At 39.0% G+C, this 23,325-nt stretch overlaps 1 protein-coding gene across 1 annotated transcript in view; it reads right to left on the minus strand.

Moving 5' to 3' along the window:
* Nucleotides 1-23,325, minus strand: part of Grm8 (glutamate metabotropic receptor 8) — a 797,537-nt gene that overhangs the window by 420,057 nt on the left and 354,155 nt on the right. Inside the window, exons 4-6 of the mRNA XM_052720824.1 lie at nt 9,230-9,365; nt 8,245-8,399; nt 7,215-7,352 (exon numbers count right to left, since the gene is read on the minus strand). Of these exons, the coding sequence (XP_052576784.1) occupies nt 7,215-7,352; nt 8,245-8,399; nt 9,230-9,365 (429 nt within the window). The remainder of the gene's footprint in view (nt 1-7,214; nt 7,353-8,244; nt 8,400-9,229; nt 9,366-23,325) is intronic.

A 23,325-nucleotide genomic window follows, 5' to 3' on the forward strand; every position in this document is an offset into this window, starting at 1 on the left:
ATGTGGGTGGTTGGGGTGGGGTGGGAGCAGGCTTAGCTGAATATAACCCAGCACCATTTCATACACAGTTCTTCTGATTCCAGCCTATGAGATCTAACAAGCCACACTGTCAGAGCTCCAGCTGCCACAGACAGAGCTAACCCAGACTCCATGGCCATCTTGCCCTGATAGACTGTATGCTTTGAAATTGTTTCTCTTGGGCATTTGGTCATAGCAATGAGAAAGGCTGCTAAAATATACATAAAGCATCACAGAGGAGCAAACAAAAATATTTTTGACAGTGTGGTGAAAATTATGAAATAAGGAAATAGCCATTTGAGGGTAAAATACAAGGACAAATTCAAATAAGACTCCAGGATTCCAGTTACAGCTCTGAGACTTAACACTTGGAGTGGTTTTAATAATTCACTTCCCTGGTTTCCAGTTTCTTTATCTAGAAGATTGGAGAATGATTTTGATTTTACATTCTCTCTCTGAGTTCTGAAATCTAGTATGTCTGAAATCAATGCCTGTTTTGCCATCTCAGATGCGCCTATTGGAATTCAATACAGAATTTAAGAAACAGAATAAATAAGTCATTCTGGAATTTTTGCTATTTTCCTTGCCAAGAGCAGAAGCAAACCGGCCAATGGCCACCTCAGAGTGCTAATGTGCAGACACTCTTCCTGGTGGAATCTTAGTCTGGGCAAGTGGACAAACGAGACTACTAGAGCACATTATAATTCAGAGATTATTATGATTTGGGCCTCTTTTCATTCGGAATCACCAAATCAAATTGCAGAAATCTGATCCCTGGCTAACTACCCGATTCATTTGCAGAGCCTCTGGAGCCCTGAGAGAATGGAGGAGAGCATCCTCATTTCAGAGCCTTCCATAGAAAATAAATGACTGCTGAGAGGTAGCTATCCTGGAAAACTTACCTAGTCACTCTGGCACTATGAAACAAACTGACAGGCCTTTGCAGAAGCTAATTATTGTGCCTGCTATTTGGTTCTCTGACAAAATTGCTTGTTTGTAGGAAGAAACATATTTGTGCATTGCTTTTTCCATTACCACCATTTCCATCATCATAAATAAGAATCAATAGGCCATTTCATGTAGCATATGCTCACCACCATTTATAACCTCAGTGTCGGCTGCATACAGGCTAAGCTGTGTGCCCCAGTGGGCTGGCTGAGGATCAAAACAGAACAGACAAGGGAATAACTTTAGATTTAAAAGGATAATATTCATCCATGACCACCTGGGGGGCAAAGGAGGAGTACTGTTTGTCTACAAAGATGGAGCACAGTGCCTGGCGTACAGTGGTCTAGTCAAATGCATCATCAGGTGAATGGCTGATGGAAGAATGGATAAATGAATCACCAGAAAATTCTATGGAGGTAGATGGAGTTCATTGGCCTTCTTGGTGTTTTGACAATACCAAAGGCATTTTTAATTCCTGATGCAGAAATAAATGCAGACACAATGTGAGCTGAAAAACAGCCCAGCTGTGAGATGAGAGCTCAAACGTATGTACAGGTTCCTGTAATTCTCATTATCAGCCCTCACGGGAGAAAACACTAAGTGGAAAAGACAATCATTAAATGAGGCACATGACATCTCTAAAGAAAACCCCTTTTCTGCCAGTAGCAATCTCGCTGAACTAAGTCAAGTCACAGAAGAGACTGTTCAGAGGAAAGAGAGAGAGAGAAAAAAAAAGGAGGTAACATAGAAAACAATGGGAAAGAAGTGGAGGCAAGGGCCAGAGTGAGAAATATGTGTGGGAAATGTGTGGAGATGGGGAGACAATGAAGACACACTGCTCAGGAGTGTCTGGGTGTCTGGGTTTGGGAGAGTGGACAGACACTGACACTGAGGTGAATGAGGGAAGGAGGAAGGGAAGGTCAGATAAATGTCTATCAAATAGCAGCCATCATCACTGATAACAAGTATAGGAGAGTCCTTTTTCTCTTGGTGAGAAAGACAAAGGGAATTTTAAGTAGGATTAAGTAGTGGTAGCTTTCAGAACTCAGCAGCTCTCAGAAGCAATAATAACTACATAAGTAGCTAAGTGGATGCTAGGAATTACCTCACTTGGAGTTTGGCCAGCATATCAAAAGTTAGAAGTGCTAACACATCTCTCTGAAAGCTTTCCTGAGACACTGGGGGAGGAAATCATCTCAAACTGCCTGAACCACACTAATGTTAGGAAAAGGATGCCCCTCACTGCTGGAAGATAATCTGCCTCCTGAAAATTAATAAGGCAGACGCCAATGCTGCTGGGAAGCACACTCTTATCCATGTAAATATATTACCAGTATCACCCCCAATGGAAGAAAATTGCTACAGTCACCAATTACCATAGTCTAATAGAAAATTTACTCAACACATACAATCCACAAGTGATGGTCTAAATGGGGGAGGGACTCCTTGGGAATATTTCGTTCTTAGGGTTCCTTTTTCTCATTGTGAGTGGTTAAACAAGAACTGAAGAAACAAACTTATGGGTGGGGTGGTATGTGGCACTCTGGGGACAACTTGCAGGTACCAGTTTTCTCTTTCTACCTTGTGGATCTCAGAAACCCAGCTCAGGTCATCACACTTGGTGCCAGGTGCCTTTCCCACTGATCCATTTCTGTGGCCCTAAAATTTTAAAAGCCAATTAAAAAAAAATAATCTCCAGACCCTGCAAACCTTTACTCATGCAAATACAGTGATTTTTCCTCTCAAGTACTTAACCACTAACATGTTTTATCATTTTCCCTCCTTCCCCAAAATAGAGAAGAAAATGGATTATGACAATAATCTAAGGCACAAATACCTTTTCTTACAATTTGCAAACATTCACCAGTTACTTTCCTAAAGTTAATTATAGCATCATTCATTGCTTTTTAGAAAGCAGAGGCAAGCTACTTCAGTGTCCCCGAAATGGGATCTGAATGAAAATCTTATTGACCCCCTTCCCTAAGCCACATTTCCCCCCAGCACTTAAACACCCCTTTCATTACATTAAAATAGTTCTAATTGAGCAAATTATTACATTTATAACAATGTCCAAATAATTCAAGGAACTGTGAAGCAGACCTGCCACCAAAGTTTCATTCAACAAGTATTTATATCTGAAATATATATATAATATATACTAATGTAGTATTAGTATATGTAATATACTAAGCATATGTCATCTAAAGATGCCAGTGGTATAACTGCATGCCTCAATTTACTTGGAAAATAGGAGTTAGGAAAACCTAGTGATTCCATTAATAATGTGTGTGATAGGTTAATAATCAATTTCCTACCACACACACACACATACACACACACACACACACACACACACACACACACACACACACACACACACATCCCACAGGAAAAGTAAGTTTCTCTGTTTCAAGAGCTGGTGTATTTCATGGCCCAAGTCTAAACAATAGGTTATGAATTTGTAACAGGACCAAATAATAATGTTCCAGATGCAGTAGTAAGCATGGGGTGAGACTATATATCAGTGAGAAACACAGGTCCCTCTATACATAAATTCTCTGTTGTGGCTTGAATCTGAATTGTCTCAATAGACTGGCATTTTGTGAATAGTTGGTTCTCAGGTGGCACTACTAGTGGAGAAGGCCCTGAAAGCTTTGGGAGGTGGGGGCTAGTAGGAGGAATTAGATCAGCAGAGGTGTGCCCTTGAAGGCCACAGCCAGTCCCTAGTCCCTCCCTCCCTCTCTGCTTCCTGTGTATCTGCCAAGAGGTGAACAACCTCCTTATCCACATTCTCTTTCCATGTGCTCTGCCTCACAATGGGAGTGGAATCAGTGGAGCCACGGACTCCGTTAAAATGGCATCTCTGAAACTGTGAACCAAAGCACATCCTGCCTGGCTTTTATTGTTTTGATGGGGTGGGTGTTGTTGTTGTTGTTTTTCACTGAGATGGGAAAAGTAACGGATGTCTTTTCTTATTAAGCTTTATTGACTGGTCCTTTATTTCCAACTGTTCCTTCTGAGCCCTCTGCTCTAAGAAGCTGGGCCTTCGCTGGTCATCCACCAGTCTGTCACACTCTACTCCGTGATGTCACCGAGGACCCACCTTTGCCTTCGTCTTGGCTGTACTCTCCCAAATCCTTCCGGTGACCAAATATGCATTGTACTTGGAGCCATGCACTTTTCTGAACTTTATTCATATCTAAGTTCAGAATGAGCATTTATTAATCATTAAATTTCCCGCTCTGGTTTTATATATAAAGTATTATATAAAATATAATACTTCCCTGAAATAAAGATAATGGCTTAGGAGTAATACCAGCCTCTTACTGCCTGCCCTGGAGTTTCTCTAGAAGTTTCTCTCCAATTTTATATGAAAACACGCTTATGTGCTGGAGCCTTTTCAAACCTTTACCTTTAATTTTTTTCTCAGGTTTTCTTAGCATATTTAATTTATTTATTTATTTATTTATTTATTTATTTATTTATTTATTTATTTATCTATCTATCTATCTATCTATTTATTTATTTATTTTTATTTATTTGCTAAAGTTCTCTTCAAAGCATCTTTTCTTCCTCTATTCTGTTCTACTTTTCCCCCAGGGTTTCTGTGTCTCTCCCACTTCTCCCTGGTCCATATCTCTCTGCAGTTCTGAGTGCTGTGTCTTCCCCACCACAGACTAAGAATAATCTCAACACTCAGTTCACTTCCCTCCCTCAAGCCCACTATTCTGTTCTCTTTTCCCATACTGGTTATGGTTGCTGTTCTTGTTTGTCAACTTGACACTATCTAGGGTCAGGGGAGAGGGAACTTCAATTAAGAAAATACTTCAATCAAATGGTTCTGTAGGCAAGTCTATGATGTGTTTTCCTGATTAATGACTGATGTGGGGGGACCCAGAATGACTGATGTGGAGGACCCAGAATGACTGATGTGGGGGGGACCCAGAATGACTGATGTGGAGGACCCAGAATGACTTATGTAGGGGGACCCAGAATCACTGGTGTGTCGGGGATCCAGAATGACTGATGTTAGGGAACCTAGAATGACTGATGTAGGGGGACACAGAATGACTGATGTGTGTTGGGGATCCAGAATGACTGATGTAGAGGGACCCAGAATGACAGATGTGGGGGGACCCAGCCTGCTATGGGTGGTGCTACCCCAGGGCAGGTGGTCCTGGGTTGTTTATGAGAGCAAACTGGGCAAGCAACAGAGAGAAGTCAAAAAGCAGCATTCCCTCATGGTCTCTCCTTCCGTTCCTGCCACCATATTCCCCTTGGAGTTCTCTTCCCTGGCTTCCTTCAGTGATGGGCTATGATACGGAAGTTTAAGATGAAACGAACCCTTTCCTCCAAACGTTGGTTTTGGTCATGGCCCTTTATCGCAGTGACAGAAACCAAACTCAGACACCACCCTTGAGTTTCCTATCATTCTCCATCCTTTCTCTGATGATTAAATACATTCCTGTCCTTGTGTCTAATTTCAAAATCTCTATTTATGACTTTATTTGAACTTTTAGTGAACTCCATAGAGGGTCCCAGACCTTGTGTTGCCGCCCACTGAAAAACCGCACAGATTGTATCTAAATTAAGTCCAAGTTAGTTCCCAGCGCATCTATTTCCTTCTGTTGTTTTCCCAGTCGGCTAATTACATCACCGGAGTATTTGCCCTGTGTACACCCTCTACTGCCCTTGATGGTGACTGTCAATCCCCAGGACTCTGGCTGAGCTCACTGGCATCCCCTCTTTTCTCTCCTGAACTCTCAACCTTCTTACATTTCTGCGAAAAGAATCTTCATGAAACTCCCATCTTAGCAATTCCTCTGAGTAAAAACCCAAGTCACTCTGCCGTGTGAGCAGGACAAAGCCCACATCTCTCAACTGGAAACTCTGAAGACCATTCCTTATTCTTCCTTCATAAGCCCAGTGCTGTTCTTCTCTTTAATCATCACACTCTCAAACTCTGGCTTCCAACAGTTGAGTTTTTTTTTTCTATCCAATCAAAAGAAAGTCATTCCAGCTTTAGCCCCTGCTATTTTCCTGTCTTCACATGGCTGACATCTTCACATGCTAGCAAGGTATCCTCTCAAGTGTCACCCCTGTGTGAATCGCCCTTGGACCACACAAACTAACTGCTACCCTCTCTCCCAATTCCATCCTGCCTCGCTTTCATATTCGTTTTTCTTTCATTTCTTCTAAATTTATCTCAGCATCTGGAAATATTGCTTCACTTTCATATTTACTTAATTCATTCCTGTCACCTCAGATGCATGTGTAAATTTATGAACATGGATCTTGTCTCACTTCCTTCCCTCCATGCTTGGCACAGGAAGCATGAAGTAAGATTTTTTTTGCACCAATTTTTGCATTTTCATTTTCTTTCTGATTATATGGCTGTACTAACATTTAGCATATCACCACTTCATTTGAACAAGATGCAAGATAGACAGAAAGTAAGACATCTCAAAATATAGGTGAAGAGGAAAACTCACATCAACTCTTGTAGTTTTCAGTGTCGTTATCCCTAACAATTTCTGAGGTTTTAAAATCATGCTATGAGCAATACTCTTTAAATATCAATTTCAATATGTTAGATTCTAATTATGTCACAGATAAATGTTTATATTAACCTTGTATTATGAGCTTATTAAATTTACTGCTTAGTAGTAACTGCTAAAGGTACTATTTCTATGTACATGGCCATGTTCTCTGCAAATAAAACAGTTTTGTTCCTGCATTTAAAGAGGGGCACTCAATGATTATTCTTTTAAGGACAAGCAATAGAAACTAAAAGCATCAGAAATCACAGCTGCTGGGGCTTCTGGGGGAATAACTGTTATGCTAGATTGAGAATAATAGTATAATGGAAGAACGCATTGTAATAGTTTAAAAACACTTGTCTTGCAACAACTTATGATCAATTACTCTCACTATGAATGCCTGGAAAATAGTACCATATCTTGACTGTCTGTCTTAAAACACATTAAAGTACTTTCCCAAAAGAAGATACTTAAAATATGTTAGTCAAATACAATTGAAATACCCCAATGCTGCCCACATGGTATATTTTTGATGAATGGTTGTTGATAAAGTGTAAGAAACAATGAACAAGCTTCAGTTTATTGAATGATAAACTGAGGAAATATGGGACATGAGAAAACAGATGATTCCCTATCATGACACAGAGAAACACTTCCTCTCTTAGGTCATGTGAAAACAAGTATAACAAAGGAGACATGTGTGTCTACCTGTGCATTTCTTTATGTGACTGTTTCTCTTCCCATGTGATCCCAATTTGCATCCAAAATTCTCCTCCCAGAATTCTGCAAACCACACATTTCTTCGATTATTGGCAAGAGTTCGGCTTCTAAAGTATCGATCAAACCCTATGTTAGAGGAAAAAGGTATGTTTCAGTATTCATTCAAAACCAAAACAAAAAACCACCATAACCTTGAAGAAATGTTTTATTGAACAACATTTATAACATATTATAAATGTATCATATATTATTATATGTAATACATATATAATATATACATACTATATATGTATAGTATATATATATAATAAATAAATAATTCTTTTCTCTCTCCCTTAACAATGAGTCATTCAGAACTTATACAATCTTATAGAGTCATGACTAAGTAGTCTAAATGATTAGTTTTCTCAGGTAATCACCTCATTTAAGAGAAGACATCTAGAAACAATACCTTACCTCAGAAGATAATGTTAAAAAAAATAGGAATTTAAGTCATTGTCAAGAGTATTCAGACAATATTTGGGAAACAGACCATCCATATTTAAGTTTTCCTCCAAAATTTCTCTGTTTCATTTTTTTCCGTAGGATCAATTAATATAATGTATTCAGTGTTTTATTCAAATTCTTTCCCTCCAACAATCTATAACCCTCATAAATGCCCATTAAAGTCCACAAAAGTAAACTACAGTAACTAGCATCATGGAAATGTCTGATTTTAATATTAGTGCTCTTTTATAAGGAAAACAATCTTTAAAGTACACTTTTTAGCATATAATGGTTGCATAGTGGAAATGACTACTGTGCCAACAGAAGTGTATGTACATTCCATTCAGAATCATCAATGATGAGTATAACTCATATTTGAATTATAACTTTGAATATTTCATTCCCTTATTTTTTCTCCAGTGTTGTGGTTTAAACACAGAGCTCTATGTACTCTAACCAAGCTATGTCCCCAGCCTGCATCTGAACTTTGATTTGACGGAAATGAAATGAATTATCCTTATTGCAACCTTACCATCAATTGATGCCCTTTTGGGCAAAATTGTCACGGCCCCTTCTGCAATCGCCTCCTGCTGGTAGACAGGTGCTATTTTGGATCCCCAACTGTCTGAGCCAATCCATAGAAAATGCCCGCTTTGGTTTAATTTTTTTGCTGCTTCCAATATCCTCCTATAGGAATGGAATGAAACAAACACATGTCATTTATAGAGAATCACTACAATTATGAAGCTCATAACACCAGTGCTCAGGTCTGAGTGTGTTCTCCAAATTCCATGTATCATGGAAACTTAATTTTCCAATACATATGTTAATGGTTTGGCGGTGGTGTTCTTGGGAGAAATCAGGTTTGAGTAACTCAGGAATGTGGGTCCCAGGATGATATGAATGTCCTTATGAGGAGAGAAGCAGAGCCCAGAGTGAGACACTTCTCTGACTTACCATATAATACCCTCCATGTCTTCACCCAGAAGACAGGCCCTTAAAAGATGCCAAAAAGCACCTAGAACCATACTCTTGGATCTCCAGAGCCAAGAGCCCTAACAACTTTTTTTTTCTTAATAAATTTCCCAGTGTGTGGTATTCAGTAATAGCAACAAAAAGTGAAACCAACACAACCAGTTTTATAAAGTTAAAAATTCTCACTAGGTCACTGTTAAACAATTAGTCAATCATTCTAATTGCTTGAGTCTTATCACCTCCTAAAGGAAATGCAGCTGAGACTCCAGCATGTGTTAATTGGGCTAATTCTTAACCTGTTCTCATCACTCTGTCTCTTGTTCTGAATTATCTCATCTCTCTCAATTCCAGGTTTTACTCTGTAGGCACAGCTGACATAGAAGTAAGAAGGCTGTTGGGTCAGAAGCAGAAGGTAGCCTTTGGGTTAAGAAACCAGCAATTCTGGTGAATCTCACAAGCTTTTTATGCTTTTCAGAAAATATGCTTGGAAAGGATGTGGGGCACAAATCTGATCCTCTATCCTGGAAGAAAGTAATCAGCACCTGATGTCATCCTCGTTGGCAAACATAATCACTGCACGAGCATTAGGTGTTTCCAGCAGGCGCTTGATAATTTTTTCAAATTCTCCAGGTCTTGGTTCACGTGGGATTTTCTGTGATTGAGCAATGCAAACACCACCTGTTTGAGGGGGGAAAGAGTTGTTTCAGAAAAGGCAATTATTTAATTAAAACTTAATGAGGTTAATTGCATTGTAAAAGCACATTATTTACTACAAAGTATTATTTTTCCAAACATTTGCCATTCTGGCCTATTTTAAGTAATTGTGTCTGTTTTTATTATAATATATGCACTAAGTAAACAACACTAATATGAGTTTGATTTCCTTCCACAAATTTAAACATTTGTTGTTTTTCATGGTGGTGATCGTGAAGGTTTAGAGAAGTACAGTAACTGATCTAAGATCTGTAAGGAGATCCTGGGGATGGAAGGGAAAGGGGGACATTTTACATTTATTTATTATAAAACTAAATGCAAGTGATAAAATTACCTCTGACTATATATTGCATGTGAGGCTACTATCAAATAGCAAGACCCTTTGTCTGCTTTCCTTTATTAGTAGATCTCATTTAAAGTTAATTTCATCATGTTGCTCATAGCATTGCTTCACACATCAGCAGAGTACATTATGAGACAATAGTCTTCAAGGCTATCCAACAAGTCTCCAAGACTCAAGCCCTCGGTCGACATAGGCTTCCATCATACAAATCAAAATAGCTACTTGAGCCAAAACCAAGAAAGGGAGAAAGGGGGGAAGAAAAGAAAGAGAGGAAGAAGGAGGGATCCAGGATTCTTCTTTCAGCCTTTTCTAAAACAATTAGAAGCCAAGAGGTGTTCAGAGAAGACTCTGCCTCCAAGACTCCAAGATAGGGGTCAGAGAAAGAGTTTTGTTTTGTTTTGTTTTTCTTTGATTTCCTGACTGCAGTGGAACATAGACAAAACATATTTTAACACTGGAAGATAAAATAGAATTAGCTATAGGTTTTATTGCAGTGTAGCTTAAATGAGCTTTTTTGAGTCAGCTAAGAATGAAGTTGTCATTTGTGACACTGCTTCAGTAGGCAAGGGTATTTTTACTCTCAACAACTAACAATAACCAGTCACTCAACAATTCTTGGCTACCATTCTATATTATGTATTAGATCCTGCAAAATCTATCTAATCTAGGAGACATCATCTAATCTGGAGACAGATACTATAACAAATTGCCATGGAATATGTAATAAACTGGAGAATTACAAAAATACAACATGTAATGGGAGCAGAGAGGAAAGAAAATGAGAGCTTGAAAAAGCCAGATTTCAAGGAACACACACACACACACACACACACACACACACACACACACACACACACACACCACTGTGTGAGGGAAAATGAGAGATTCATAATAGATTACAAGGTGTAAAAGAGCTAGCTTAATGTCAGCCTAGAGTATAAATGGATTAAAGTTGAAATTGGAAAGAATGGCCAGGTTCAGAGCAAGAATACATTTGTCAGGATTTCGAGGGACTGTATATGAGATAATCATGCACTGAAACTTAATCCCTGGTGTGATGGTATTGAGACAACATTGTTAGGAGGAGACTGAGTAACAAGGATTGAGCCCTCATGAACCAAATTAGTATCCTTTCTTAAAGAAGAAAGAAATAAGGGGGGAGGAGGGAGGAAGAGAGGAAGGAAGGAAATAGAGAAAGGGGAAGGGAAAGAGGAGTGAGAAGAGAGACTAGAGAATACTCTTATACTACAGGCCATCTGAGAACACAATAAAAAAATCAATTATCTTTGAACTAAGAAATGAACCATCAGAAGAATCTACCCTTTCTGGCACTCTGATCTTAGACTTCTGGCCTCCAGAAGTATGAGAAATAAATTTCATTGTTTATAAGCCACCAGCATACTGTAATCTACTACAGCAGCTTGACTGAACTAAGACATTACATAATTTAGACTTTATCTTGAAAAAAAAAAAAGAATTCATTTAACACTAACAATACAGAAAGAGATAAGCTTTCTTTTAGGAAGAAAACTGAGCCTAGCAAGAGACAACTGGTTGAACGTGTGTATCAGCCCTGATGTGTACAGCAAGAATGGATGAGTAAACAATAATAATTTTTCATATATGTTTGAATATATTATACACACCCCGTCACAGAAATGTAGTAACCTTATTCTTTAGTCGTTGGGGATAGAGCTGTTCATAGCCTTGCTGCTTCCTATGCTTAGCCAGTCTACTAGTATACCAGGAAGAGTTACAGTGATCAATTCATTACAGAGCAAGGGTTTATCCAGTATTTACAAAATATGTGTAGGGAATGAGGATACAATGGTTAATAAAATGGACATGGCCTCTGCCTTTAGAGAATTTAGAAATATAAGTAAATCAGGCTTCATGTAAACAGTAAGTACATAAGTATGAATTATTGCAAGCCCTATGAAGAAGAACAAGGGGATTTTAGTTGGCTGGTTCAGTCAGTGGTCAGGAAAGGCTACTCTGAAGAGATATAATTTAGTTGGCCTCAAAAAGATGAAGGGCATGTAGAGAATAGTATTGGAAATGTCAGGAAAGAGCTGCTAGAACAATGTAAGGGGTGGAGAAATCCTTGATGGCCCATAGGAAACATTGGCTGCCTAAACATGGCATTCCAAGGATGAAAACAGATGGGGACTGCTAATGTCAAGGGAGACCCAAAGTGTAAAGAATGGAAGAAGAAATCCCACTGAGAAGATTATTGGTATACGTGGTAGGGAACAATAAATAAGGCAGGAAGAACAGAGAGAGCTCTGTTGGAAGTTCCAAGCTAGAATGCTTCCTGTTGATTGGATATAAACAGTGATGCAACAGGAAGGCACGAAGTGTGCTTCCATGGATTCAGTCATGGTGACCAGTTTTTGTGAAGACATGATTAAATAAGTGGATAATTCAAGAGGATTGGCAGGTATATGGGTGGGTTGATTCCAAGCAGGTGTCTTCCAAATACCCAGGGAACATCCATCAGGCTGTGTTTCTGAGGAGAGAGAAAGGAGACTGCAGCTACCACTCTGTCTAGCATTGAGATTGAGGATTGATATTTAGATCAGCAGAAAGAAGGAAGCTGATGAAGATCCGAACAAATCACGTGCTGTGGTAGGGATCCATTGAGAGGCTGGGAACCAAGATCACATCTTTGAGAAAAATTTTGGAACCAAGACTGGAAGAATGCTGAGAACTACAATTTCTTTGAAAATCAAGAATGGCTGAATGACAATGTAAGGTAACTGCCGAAGGGCAACATGAAACTGTGACAACTCTTCAAGGAACAATGAATGTTTCAGAATATGATTGCCTTTTTAATTAAATTGCCATGATTACTTAAGTACTACTTAAGCATTAAAGGCCTGTTACATCCTGGGCATCATTCTGAGACTACTTCCAACTCCAGAGCCAGAAGAAATGGCAGTTGGAATTTTTTTCATTATAATCATTTCAGGTGAATCATTCTTCACATATGGTTTAGTCTGAATTCAGTGGCTTACTTTTTCACTGAGGACCTGGTAGAGATTCTTGTTTATAAAATTCTGAGCTAGGCATGGTGGATTTTAACAAAAGGTTATGTCCACTTCACTTTTTTTTAAATTATTGCCCTTCTCCTTATACTTGCCAATCTGGCCAAATGTTCTGTAGAGACTGCATGTTTAATCTATTTCAGCTGAACCAATACCTTTGGAGAAAATCCACTGGACATGGCATTTTAATGTTTGGTACCTTATGGATATTTTATTAAGTTATACAGTGACTACTTCTCCCGTGATTTGCATTAGAAGATTAGAATATCTTCCTTAGCCTTGAAACTCATTCACAGTTTCTATTTCTACATCATTCAAAAAGACAGACAGTTAATCCATTCATAAGCACTCATGGTCTGCTATGTTTCAGGAGCTATATAGGCATTCAAAGATTTTCTGCACTCAGCAGTTTCATCAGTTAGCTGAGAGACAAGATGTGCATATGAGAGTCAGACAAGAGTGGAACACTGGATAACAATGAAAGGTAGCACAAGAGATCTATCAAAACACAGAAATAAATGGCAAACAAGCCACGGTCCCAGATGGTCCACTGATTCATATTAAAAATCAATCATTTCAAATGCTAGAATTCATTTCAAAATAAAGTGAGACTCAGCCAAATATTCAGTCCTAATAAAAGATGCACTTTCCACATAGCATTCAATAATATATTTTTACTTCCAGAAGAAACTGCCTTAGTTTAAACACCTAGGAGGAGGAGACAGGGCCTCTCCTTGGGGAATTTGTCCATTGTGTCTCTGCTGTGATATTTCACTCTGAGTAGTTACTGACAGAGTATGATTCAAGGGGCACTAGCTTCCTTTTCTACAGCACCCAGTGCTGCAAGAAACAATTGTAAAGCTTGGCATACAGCACCCCCCCCCCAAAAAAACCCCAAATTTATAACTGTTTTCCAACATCTCTTTACTGGTTGTTTGCCACCTGTATAATTTTTCCCTGTTTCATTCCTTAGCAATCATTAAGGATCATCTGCTATGTAAGTACACCCCTAGTCATCACTCCTTTTCACTCTCATCCATTCTGTGGTTCCATCACCACACCTAACAGCAGCACCCTGAGGTTGCTATCATCACTACTTTCCTGACAGGGAAACAGAAACAGGTGCATCAATAGGCTGCTGGAGGCTGAAGTGCCAGTTCACAGCCAGAACATTTTAAGTACAGACTTGCCCCTCACCATGCCCATCCTTGATTGACTATACCTGTAAGCATAATGGTTTGGTGGCTGCAGGTCACTGATGAATAAGATAAAGCAAATTTAAAGACTCATTTAAAAAACCCAGCAGGTTATTCCTGGTAAATCTGATTGACAGGCGCATAAATACAGCACTTCTATCGACTATTAGGAACTTAATTAAGATACTTAGAACTCTGGAAGCTTATAGACTTGACTTAAACTTCAATGTATAGTCACTCTATACTCAGTGCTTCCCAATCATTTCTGTAAATGTGCATTCTCAGAAGACTTTCCTTGGGTCCCTTGTCTCCTGTTTTAACTTTGTACTGCAGCAACCACAGTGACTGCAATATTTGTGTTGCCTTCTCCCTCCTTCCACTAGAACACTACAACCACTGAATCCTGCTGCTTCTACTCATCACAACAACCCCAATACCTATACCTTTCTTAGTACATGGACATTTCAGTGGACATGTATTGGATGAATAAATGTAAGGCCTGTGGTTGACAGTTTAAGTTTTGAGACAGGAAGATAGATAGAGACAGTTCTGCTTTCATAGGCCCATCAGCCAGGTAGAGAAATGATTGGATACATATAAATATATGGTCAAAATATGTCTCAATAATAGATGTAAAAATAAAATAGGGACTATGGTAATACAGAGGACTTTACCACTGAAATAGACTCAGCCTTCCCACATTGTTTTTACCAGGATGTCATGAGTTAGAAAGCTATCTAGGCTGTAGTGCACTCATCTGTATTGTGGCACTATAATTTGTTGTATTGTTACAAGAACAGATTTGTAAGCAATGTCATGGTTTTTACTTCTTGAAGAAGTTGAGACTCAGGGGTGAGTGGTCTGTGTCTCAGGCCTGGGGGATGACAGGTTTGTGTGCATTGATCTGGTAGTATAGAGACAAAGTGATATGTGAAAGAAAATGAACCTGCTGTATGCAGACCTGAGAGTGGGTCCTGTGTGACATTGAGGAGGAAGTCATAACATCACCCAAGTGCATTGTAGGAAACCAATAAGAAGGTTAGAGTTCTCAAAAATGCAGCACATTATCACTTTCAATACTCATCATCACCAAACCATCAACATTGAGAGGATGTTTGATGTTCAGATCCGAAACATGGAGTTTTCAACAGATCTAATTTTCCTACCATCCATCATTCTTTGTATAGCACCATCAAATATCCCAAGTTCTGAGAAGTGGCATTTGCTCACTTGCGTATACCAAGGAACAGAATGAGTATATTTCAGAAGAGGAGAGGAGAGAAGAGGAGAGGGAAGGAGGGGAGAGGAGGGAAGAGGAGGGGAGGGAAAGGAAGGGGAAGGGACAGGACAGGACAGGAGAGGATAGGAGAGGAGAGATGCAGTAGCATTTTTCCTGGACCCAATAATATAGTCCTCTTTCTAAAGGCAGTCCATAAATAACATCTCAAAGATTTAGATTTTAAAATAGGGGTCGATGAGATGGCTCAGTAGGTAAAGTCTCTTGATTCTAAGCCTGACATTCTGAGTTCAGTTCCCAGGACTCACAAGATAGAAGGAGAGAACTGACTCTATCAAACTGTTCTCTGACCTCTGCTCATGTACACACACACACACACACACACACACACACACACACACACACACACACATTTTAATTAAAATTTGACTTTTTAAAATAATAAGAGAATTGCAACAGAAATACTCTTCAAGTATTAATGGTACAAATTATGATGGAAAAGTTATGAAAACAGTTACATGTTGCTTCATGTAACAGTTAGCCAGGAATCATGGCAGTCTCCATTCTGGGCAGCCCTGGAGGTCATTGTGCTGGTCTTCCCAGCCTGTGCTCCTGTCAACCACCCAGGGAGCCATGAAGACTCAAATGAAGGCTCCCAGGACCCATGGTGACCTGGTAGACTTTGGAGGCCACCAGCCACCTAACATCTTGGGAGCTACTGTGGTAGGAAACCAGATTTAAAAGAGATTTTTGTTCCCTACTGATCTCTACAAACTCCTGAAGCTTTGTGTGGAAAGCAGAGAAAGCCCTTGGTGAATGTGTGTTGTTGACATGGGCAGGGCCATGTCAGGGACTCTGGTCCCATGGGAATGGCAAAACCTCCCTCCCACTCTGAGGTAAGGCTCAGAGGGAATGGCAAAGCCTTCCTCTTGGATCTGAGTGCAAGTGTATGCAGAAAACATCCGCCATAGCTTTCTTCCTTCAGATATTTACAGCTTGAAGACTGCTCCCTTACAGAGACTGATCCACAATCTGAATGTATACCACAAACCTGTTATCTGTATGTGTCTTACTTAAAGTGACTATTACTGTAATGAAACATCATGTCCAAAAGCAACTTGGGAAGGAAAGGGTTTATTTCATTCACAGTCCCATATAGGAGTTAAGCAATGAGGGCAGGAGCTCAAGCAGGGCAGGAACCTGGAGGCAGGGGCTGATGCAGAGGCCATGGAGGAGTACTGCTTACTGGCTTACTCCCCATGACTTTCTCAACCTCCTTTCTTATAGAACCCAGGACCATTAGCCTGGGGATGGAACCACCCACAATGGACTGCCCCATGCCCCATCAATCTCTGATTAAGAAGAAAATGTCCTACAGCCCTATCTTATGAAGGCATTTTCTCAACTGAGGTTCTCTCCTTCCAGATGACTCTGGCTTGTGTCAAGTAACCCCAAAATTAGCTGACACAGTATATAAACCCACCTGCTTGTTCAACTGTATGCAATAACCCCACCTCTCTATTCAGTTGTGTGTGACAAACATGATGTGTTTGTGGAGATAGAGCTGTGGCTTCTCCATCTGACAGCCCAGACCACTGGACCCCAGTCAGGTCCATCCCTGGAGCTGTGAAAAGAATGAGACAGTTCTGTTTGTGCACTTCGGGCCTCCAATGTACAACTGGCTCAGGTTAAGGACTCGTGTTCTAAGAAAACAACCCAACTGCTGCAAAGGTAGTGTGACAACCCATCACATCAGCCAACGACCATTAAACTAAGTAGGATGTGAGCACCAGAGAGAAAAGCTCCTCTTTTTGCTCTCCATATTGACTCCATTGAGCCAGAGCAAAATGGAGAAAGAGGCTCCCTGAGTCGATGAGAATTTACTGTCACAAGCTATAAATGGTTTACTCCAGGTTACATACTCTCATATAAAAATTCAGAGAAATTCCAACTGTCCCCACCCCTAGAATAAGAACTATGGCTGCTGACAGAAGGTGAATCAGTATTCTCCAAGGATAAGGCCCTGATAGGTGATCTAATCCCAAGAGATCAGCCTTAAACAAATATACATGTGAGCAACACTAAATCAACTCAGCAGTGTGTGTGTGTGTGTGTGTGTGTGTGTGTGTGTGTGTGTGTGTAACGAGAATAATTAAAGAAGAGGTCATGAATTTTACAGGAAGTGGGGGGTATGAGAGGGGTTGTGGTGGAAAGAGAGAGGGGTTTAAATTACACGAATAAAGTATGCAAGCAGGAAATTCTCAATAAGAATTTTTTAATTTAAATTTTAGAAAATATATAAATTGACTATAAGATGATATGAAATTTATTCATGAAAGAGAAAATAATTTGAATAAGAAAGCAAATAGTAATTTCCAGGAACTTGGAATTTGCCCAATGGCTTTCTTTCTTTCTTTCTTTCTTTCTTTCTTTCTTTCTTTCTTTCTTTCTTTCTTCTTTCTTTCTTTCTTTCCTTATTTAATACCAGCAATACTCGGTGTAAAATATTATTGTACAGACCATGCACTGTGCATTAGCAAAGCCTTCCTCTGTTTCTTCATAGCCATGCCCTACAATGACAGCAGAAAAAAAGTGCTCCTTGCTAAGGATCTGCATGGTGCAGGATTTTTCTCAAGACAACTTTCTAGGGATGAGTCAAAAAGAAGTAGAAGACCCAGTATTGCCATCCAGCCACACCTGCCCTCATGCTAGGTCCTTCACAAACATGTTCCTGTAGAATCATTTCCGGCTTCTCCTCACATGGTTTCTCTAGAGGACAAATTAAAGACAACTCAGCGATTGGATTGTGACACATTCTACCCATCTCTGGAGAGGATTAAACCAACACTCCTATTATTTTTTTAATATGCATTTATGAAAGAAAGGATTGAAATAATTTCAGGACATTGATAAAGTTAACGAATTGTTTGCTGTAGCTCATTAAGAATTAGAATCTGGAGTGTTGAGATAATACTGCTTCAGATTAGGAGCCATAGAATTCAAACCCTCAAAATGAGTTTGAAAGATATGTAAACCACCCTTGCCTTATAGAAGACTCAGAAATGGTCAGTGAAAAGGTCTAACTTGTTGAGGCCCAGTGACAAGTTCCTAATTCCACAGGGAATTATGAGAAGAGAGGGAACTTTGAAACAAGTCACAGAGGCCAGGCTATTAAATCTCCATGTAAATTAAGGTGATTAATTTTATGGGTCAACTTGACTAAGTTGTTGGATGCCTAGACAGCTAGTTAAACATTATGAGTATTCTTATGGGAATTTGTATAAAGCAGGTGGTCCTCCCCAATATGAGCTGCCATCATTCAATCCATTGAGGGCCAGGATGCAATAAACACATAGAGTAAGATGGAACTGATTTGGGTTGGCAGCTTGAACTGGAACACAGGCCTTCTACCCTGAGAACTACTGGTTCTCAAGCCTTAGAGTTGCACCGTAGGTGTTGCTGAGTCTCTAGCTTGCAAATGACAGATTGAGAGACTCCCCAATTTACATGCCTATAAAAGCAAATGCCTGATAATAAATTCATTCAAGTATATGTACACATGTGGGTTGTTCTATTCATCTGGAGCACAGTGGTCAATACAATTAATCATTGTATATGGACCATTCTAGGATGGGTGAAGGCAGCTTTACATAAGCCAGCACTTGGCAGCCAAGGAAGTCCCTCAAGGGACTGAAAGATGACAGCTGCTTGATTACAGAAGTCTCAGAGGCAGGAACAAGAGGTCCGTTGTTGATTGGTGATCTTGAAGGATGATTCACCACATATACAAATTAAAATGTAAAGACAAAGGAAGATTCTATATCTTTTAAATTGTACTATGTATCAATTTATTACAAAATCTTGCTGTTTAATGTTAAAATCTTCTTCAGGAGAGTTACTGTACAAGGAAAGGCAAGCTCTACAAACAGCAGAAGCTGAAATTGTAACCAGCATAGATAAGAGACCATAAAACTTTCAAGCATTTTAGTAGAGAAGTTTTGTTCAAAGAATATCTGAAAGGATAAAGATTTGGTCCTTAGATATTGCTTATTTTTAATAGAGACAAAAATCTCTATTAATGGTATAGTACGTAGGGGGAAAAAACAACACCACAGTACCAAGTTCCAACTGTGATGGAAATTGAGGATTAACTTATTAGAATGAAATTACTTACTAAGCCATGTGTAGAATACCAAATATAATTTTTAATAAAACAACACAACTACTATTGTGTTTCGTGATAACATACCAAGCTAACTCATAATTTCTATCAAATTAAATCCTATAACTATGACCAAGTTTCTGATTGTGTAACAGTTTAAGGTAGTGTCTTCTGTAGCTCAGGCTAGTTTTAAACCCACTATGTAACCAAGGATGATCTTCGACTTCTGATCCTTCTGTGTCTGCCTAGTAAGTACTGGGATTATAGTCCTGCACACCACACCCAGCCTGACTGTATAACTTGTTGAATCTATACTGCAAACTGGTTGGAGTTCACAAACATACAAAGAAAATTATCACTTTATCTGTTGTTAAAAAGACTATCAATTTAAATTATTGGTTTGTATAACAATAAGAAATTATTGGTAGTTATGAAGTATGTTCTAATAATCTAAAAAAAATGAGTTACTCAACTCTTATTTGTTTGTATGAATGACCAAAACACACTACTCAGATTACTTTTTTTCATTTTTAAAGACAGCAGAAACACATGACTTCCACCCTAAGTACCCATAGCATCATTTCATTCTATCTTTCTGAAGAGATGAATAAAATAACAATTTGACATGCTATAATTGGTCCTTTAGTGGGAATTGTGTAAAACTCCTTCTGGGGTTCAAATAAGTGTAATCACACCTCTTGTAACAATATTTTCACCTCCTCATGTGATATACAACTGGGACTTAGCAGGAAAGTGCACAGCATGAAGAAACTGTGGAGGTTTGTCAGCTCAAAATGTACTTGGTGAGAGGGAAGATTTATCTGGCACATCACTGTAAAAAAAAGTGCTTTCCTCACTAACATGGATTGAAAGAGTAAAACTGCACCCAAGTCTATTCTCCTTCTCCCTATCCTCCTCCATCTCTCTGTCCTACCCCCACCTTTCTCCTTCCTCCATGAAATTCCATTCTGGACTCTTCAATGGACCATGACAAGCAGGACTATAGGAGAAGAAACTCCCTGTATAGGCCAGGAATGAATCCAGCATGACCATTAGCAATAGTGCCCTGAATGATAGCAGTGGGGACACTCCATTATATAAACAACAAGCCCAAGGGGCCCTTCAACTACCAATCTCAATCTCTATCCTCAGTGAGAGTCTAGTCTGGAGGCAGACTGGAATGAATCAGGCTCCCAAAGTCAGTGTTTATACCAGGCCAACACAACCATCACTCATCACAGAACCAATGGTCATCTCAAGGAGGAGGGTGATATGGTGTCTACATATCTCTCCTCTGTGGTCAAACACTATGATGCTGAGTAAGCTATGGTGTGGAGGAATGATGAGAAAATGAGACAGAGAAAGAAAAGAGAGAAGCACAGACGTTTAACCCTGAAGTCCTCACAGAAGTGGGTAACAAGCAGATCCTCTGTGAGGTCAAAACAGCCAAAAGCATTTAAGTACTTTAAGAGAGTATTTTGAAATTTTAGTTTTGCACAATTGGGTTTTTTTTGCCATTGTGAAGTACAGTTCCAGACACTGAAGCCAACAATATGACAGGAAGGCCTCAAACTCCCTACATGCTCAAGTGCCCAATATGAACAGATCCAGGGAAGAAAAAGTTCACATTTTCCAGCCCACTGCCCAGGAAAATCATTATGCCAAAGACAGTACTGAATCAAAATGAGCATTGCTTAAATTTCTCGCTTATTCTGGATTCAAAGAAAAAAAAATACTAGACTTTACACTAAGTCCATTTCAGAATTGGTGACTTAGCTTAGGAATTCATCACATAATTCCATCATGTGGTTTAGTAAGGGGAAAGGAAGACATTAATCATCTCTGTTCTTCTTCAGTGACTTGACAAATATTTTGTGCATGATATGCATCAGATATCCCTTTTAGACAAGGGATAATATCAGTGAACAATATGCAAAAGGTTTCTGACATCACGGAGTCCCCATACAAGAGAGTATTAGTAGAGGCTAGTAGAACCTGATGCTTGTAAGCATCCATTGGATATGTGAGGTGCAAATAAATAAGCAAGGCACCCCACTCAATGTTACCATTGACTGTTCTATACAAAGATAAGCATGCCTGTGTCTTATAGTCATTTCAATCAAGAAAAGGCAAAGCATATTCACACACACACACACACACCTCGAAAAGGCAAAGCATATTCACACACACACATACACACACACACACACACACACACACACACACCTCTTAAGCTCTTCCCCAAACACCAAATAGGACACTCTATAGCATCTCAGAAGAAGGTTGAGAGACTACAAATCATGAGCAACCTCCATTAAGTATCAGGCTGCATTTTATTCTATTTCTCAGCACAGCTCCATACTGGCTTTCAATCCGTGGTCTTTGTTCAAGGAAGTATTTCAATATATACTCAAAGTGGGAGACATTCTCAATTTAAGGAAGGAGAAACTGAGAATAGAAAGAATATTATCATTTTAGCTAAGCAACTTTAAGAGCAGGGCTCCTACTGTGACCAGTGTACAGCTGCGACAAAGAAAACAGAACAGACATAGGCACAAAACATGTAAAATTCTCTTTCAAGCAACTTAAAGATTTACTCTTGGTAATGCCAAAATCATTTTCCACAGCAAAAGTTGGTCTATGTTATCATGTTGCAATATGAAGGAATTATACAACTGTCTAGAAAATGTCTTGGGTTCCAACCACACTAAGAGAGAAGAGTTAATGGAATTTTTAGATAACAAATGAATGGCAATGTCATTCTTTAAAGGATTATTGTTAAAAATAAGTTATGGACCAGATTTTATCTAAAATAGACAGTAATTAGTAGCTTGAGATGTAAGACATCCCACCCTAAACATATTAACTCTATTATTTTCTCCTTAAAAGATTTGTTTCAGAACAAATGGAAAATAATGTATTTGAATAGAAGATACTAGTTCATCACATTTTAACACCTCACTTCACTTTTATAATATCCCAGTGCTTCGAAGAAGTGGGTAGACATTAAAACTTCCTTTTACAAGAAACTGGGCAAGACCACCCAGCTAGTTTTGTCAAATTCATACCTCACAAACTTCATCCTAATAGCTAAGTATAGGCACTGCACTCTGCTATTACCTCTCAATAATTGTCTCTGTGGCCATTATATCTGTTTGATACATATAATTAAACACATTATCAGTGGTAAGAGAATACAGTCAAAATATGAATGCCAACATTTTATGTTTAACGAAATGTTTTAGGTCTAGTTTAGTTTGAGAAGAATTCATTTTCACCAATATTCTCGCCAAAGAATATCCTACCTACAAGCTCAAGCATACTTGCCATCACTCATAGAACATTAACTGAGCTCTTCATACACTCTGAATACTATGTTGGAATCTGACATTTGAAAAGTGAATAGGATGCATCCTCTAGTCTTCAGGAGCTCCTAATGCACAATACACCATGCAAACAAGTACATTGTTTGTCAGCTTGGTGCTCACTACAGTACACTACATCTTACCTGGTAAATAAGATCTACTGGCTCCTGCTAGTGACCTTGGAAACATATGGTCAGAGTCACTGTATATGGTACCTTGGCATGACCCAGAATCACATGCCAGAAAACACTTCAGAAGAAAACCCTTTTGATTAATTTAGCATCCTGAAATATGAAAAACATCTATTTCTAATACACATGTGTGGCATCCCTCATTAAAATGTAATCGTCATTAATAATTTTAGAATAAATTAATGCCCTATATTTATGTATTAAAGGGTATTTAATTGCACTTTTTGATGATAAGGAACAGACAATTCACCTGGAAGTGGGAGGAATACTGAGCACATCATTAGCCATTAAAATGGTTCCTTGAAAAGGAAGTGGCAAAGTGTGAGCCTAAGCACCAAGGACTCCAGCTGGTTTTAATAAATGCTAATCACAACCCACTGAGT

Source organism: Peromyscus californicus, unplaced genomic scaffold (assembly GCF_007827085.1).
Source record: "Peromyscus californicus insignis strain IS unplaced genomic scaffold, ASM782708v3 Scaffold_6__1_contigs__length_162567912, whole genome shotgun sequence".
Taxonomy (NCBI): domain Eukaryota; kingdom Metazoa; phylum Chordata; class Mammalia; order Rodentia; family Cricetidae; genus Peromyscus; species Peromyscus californicus.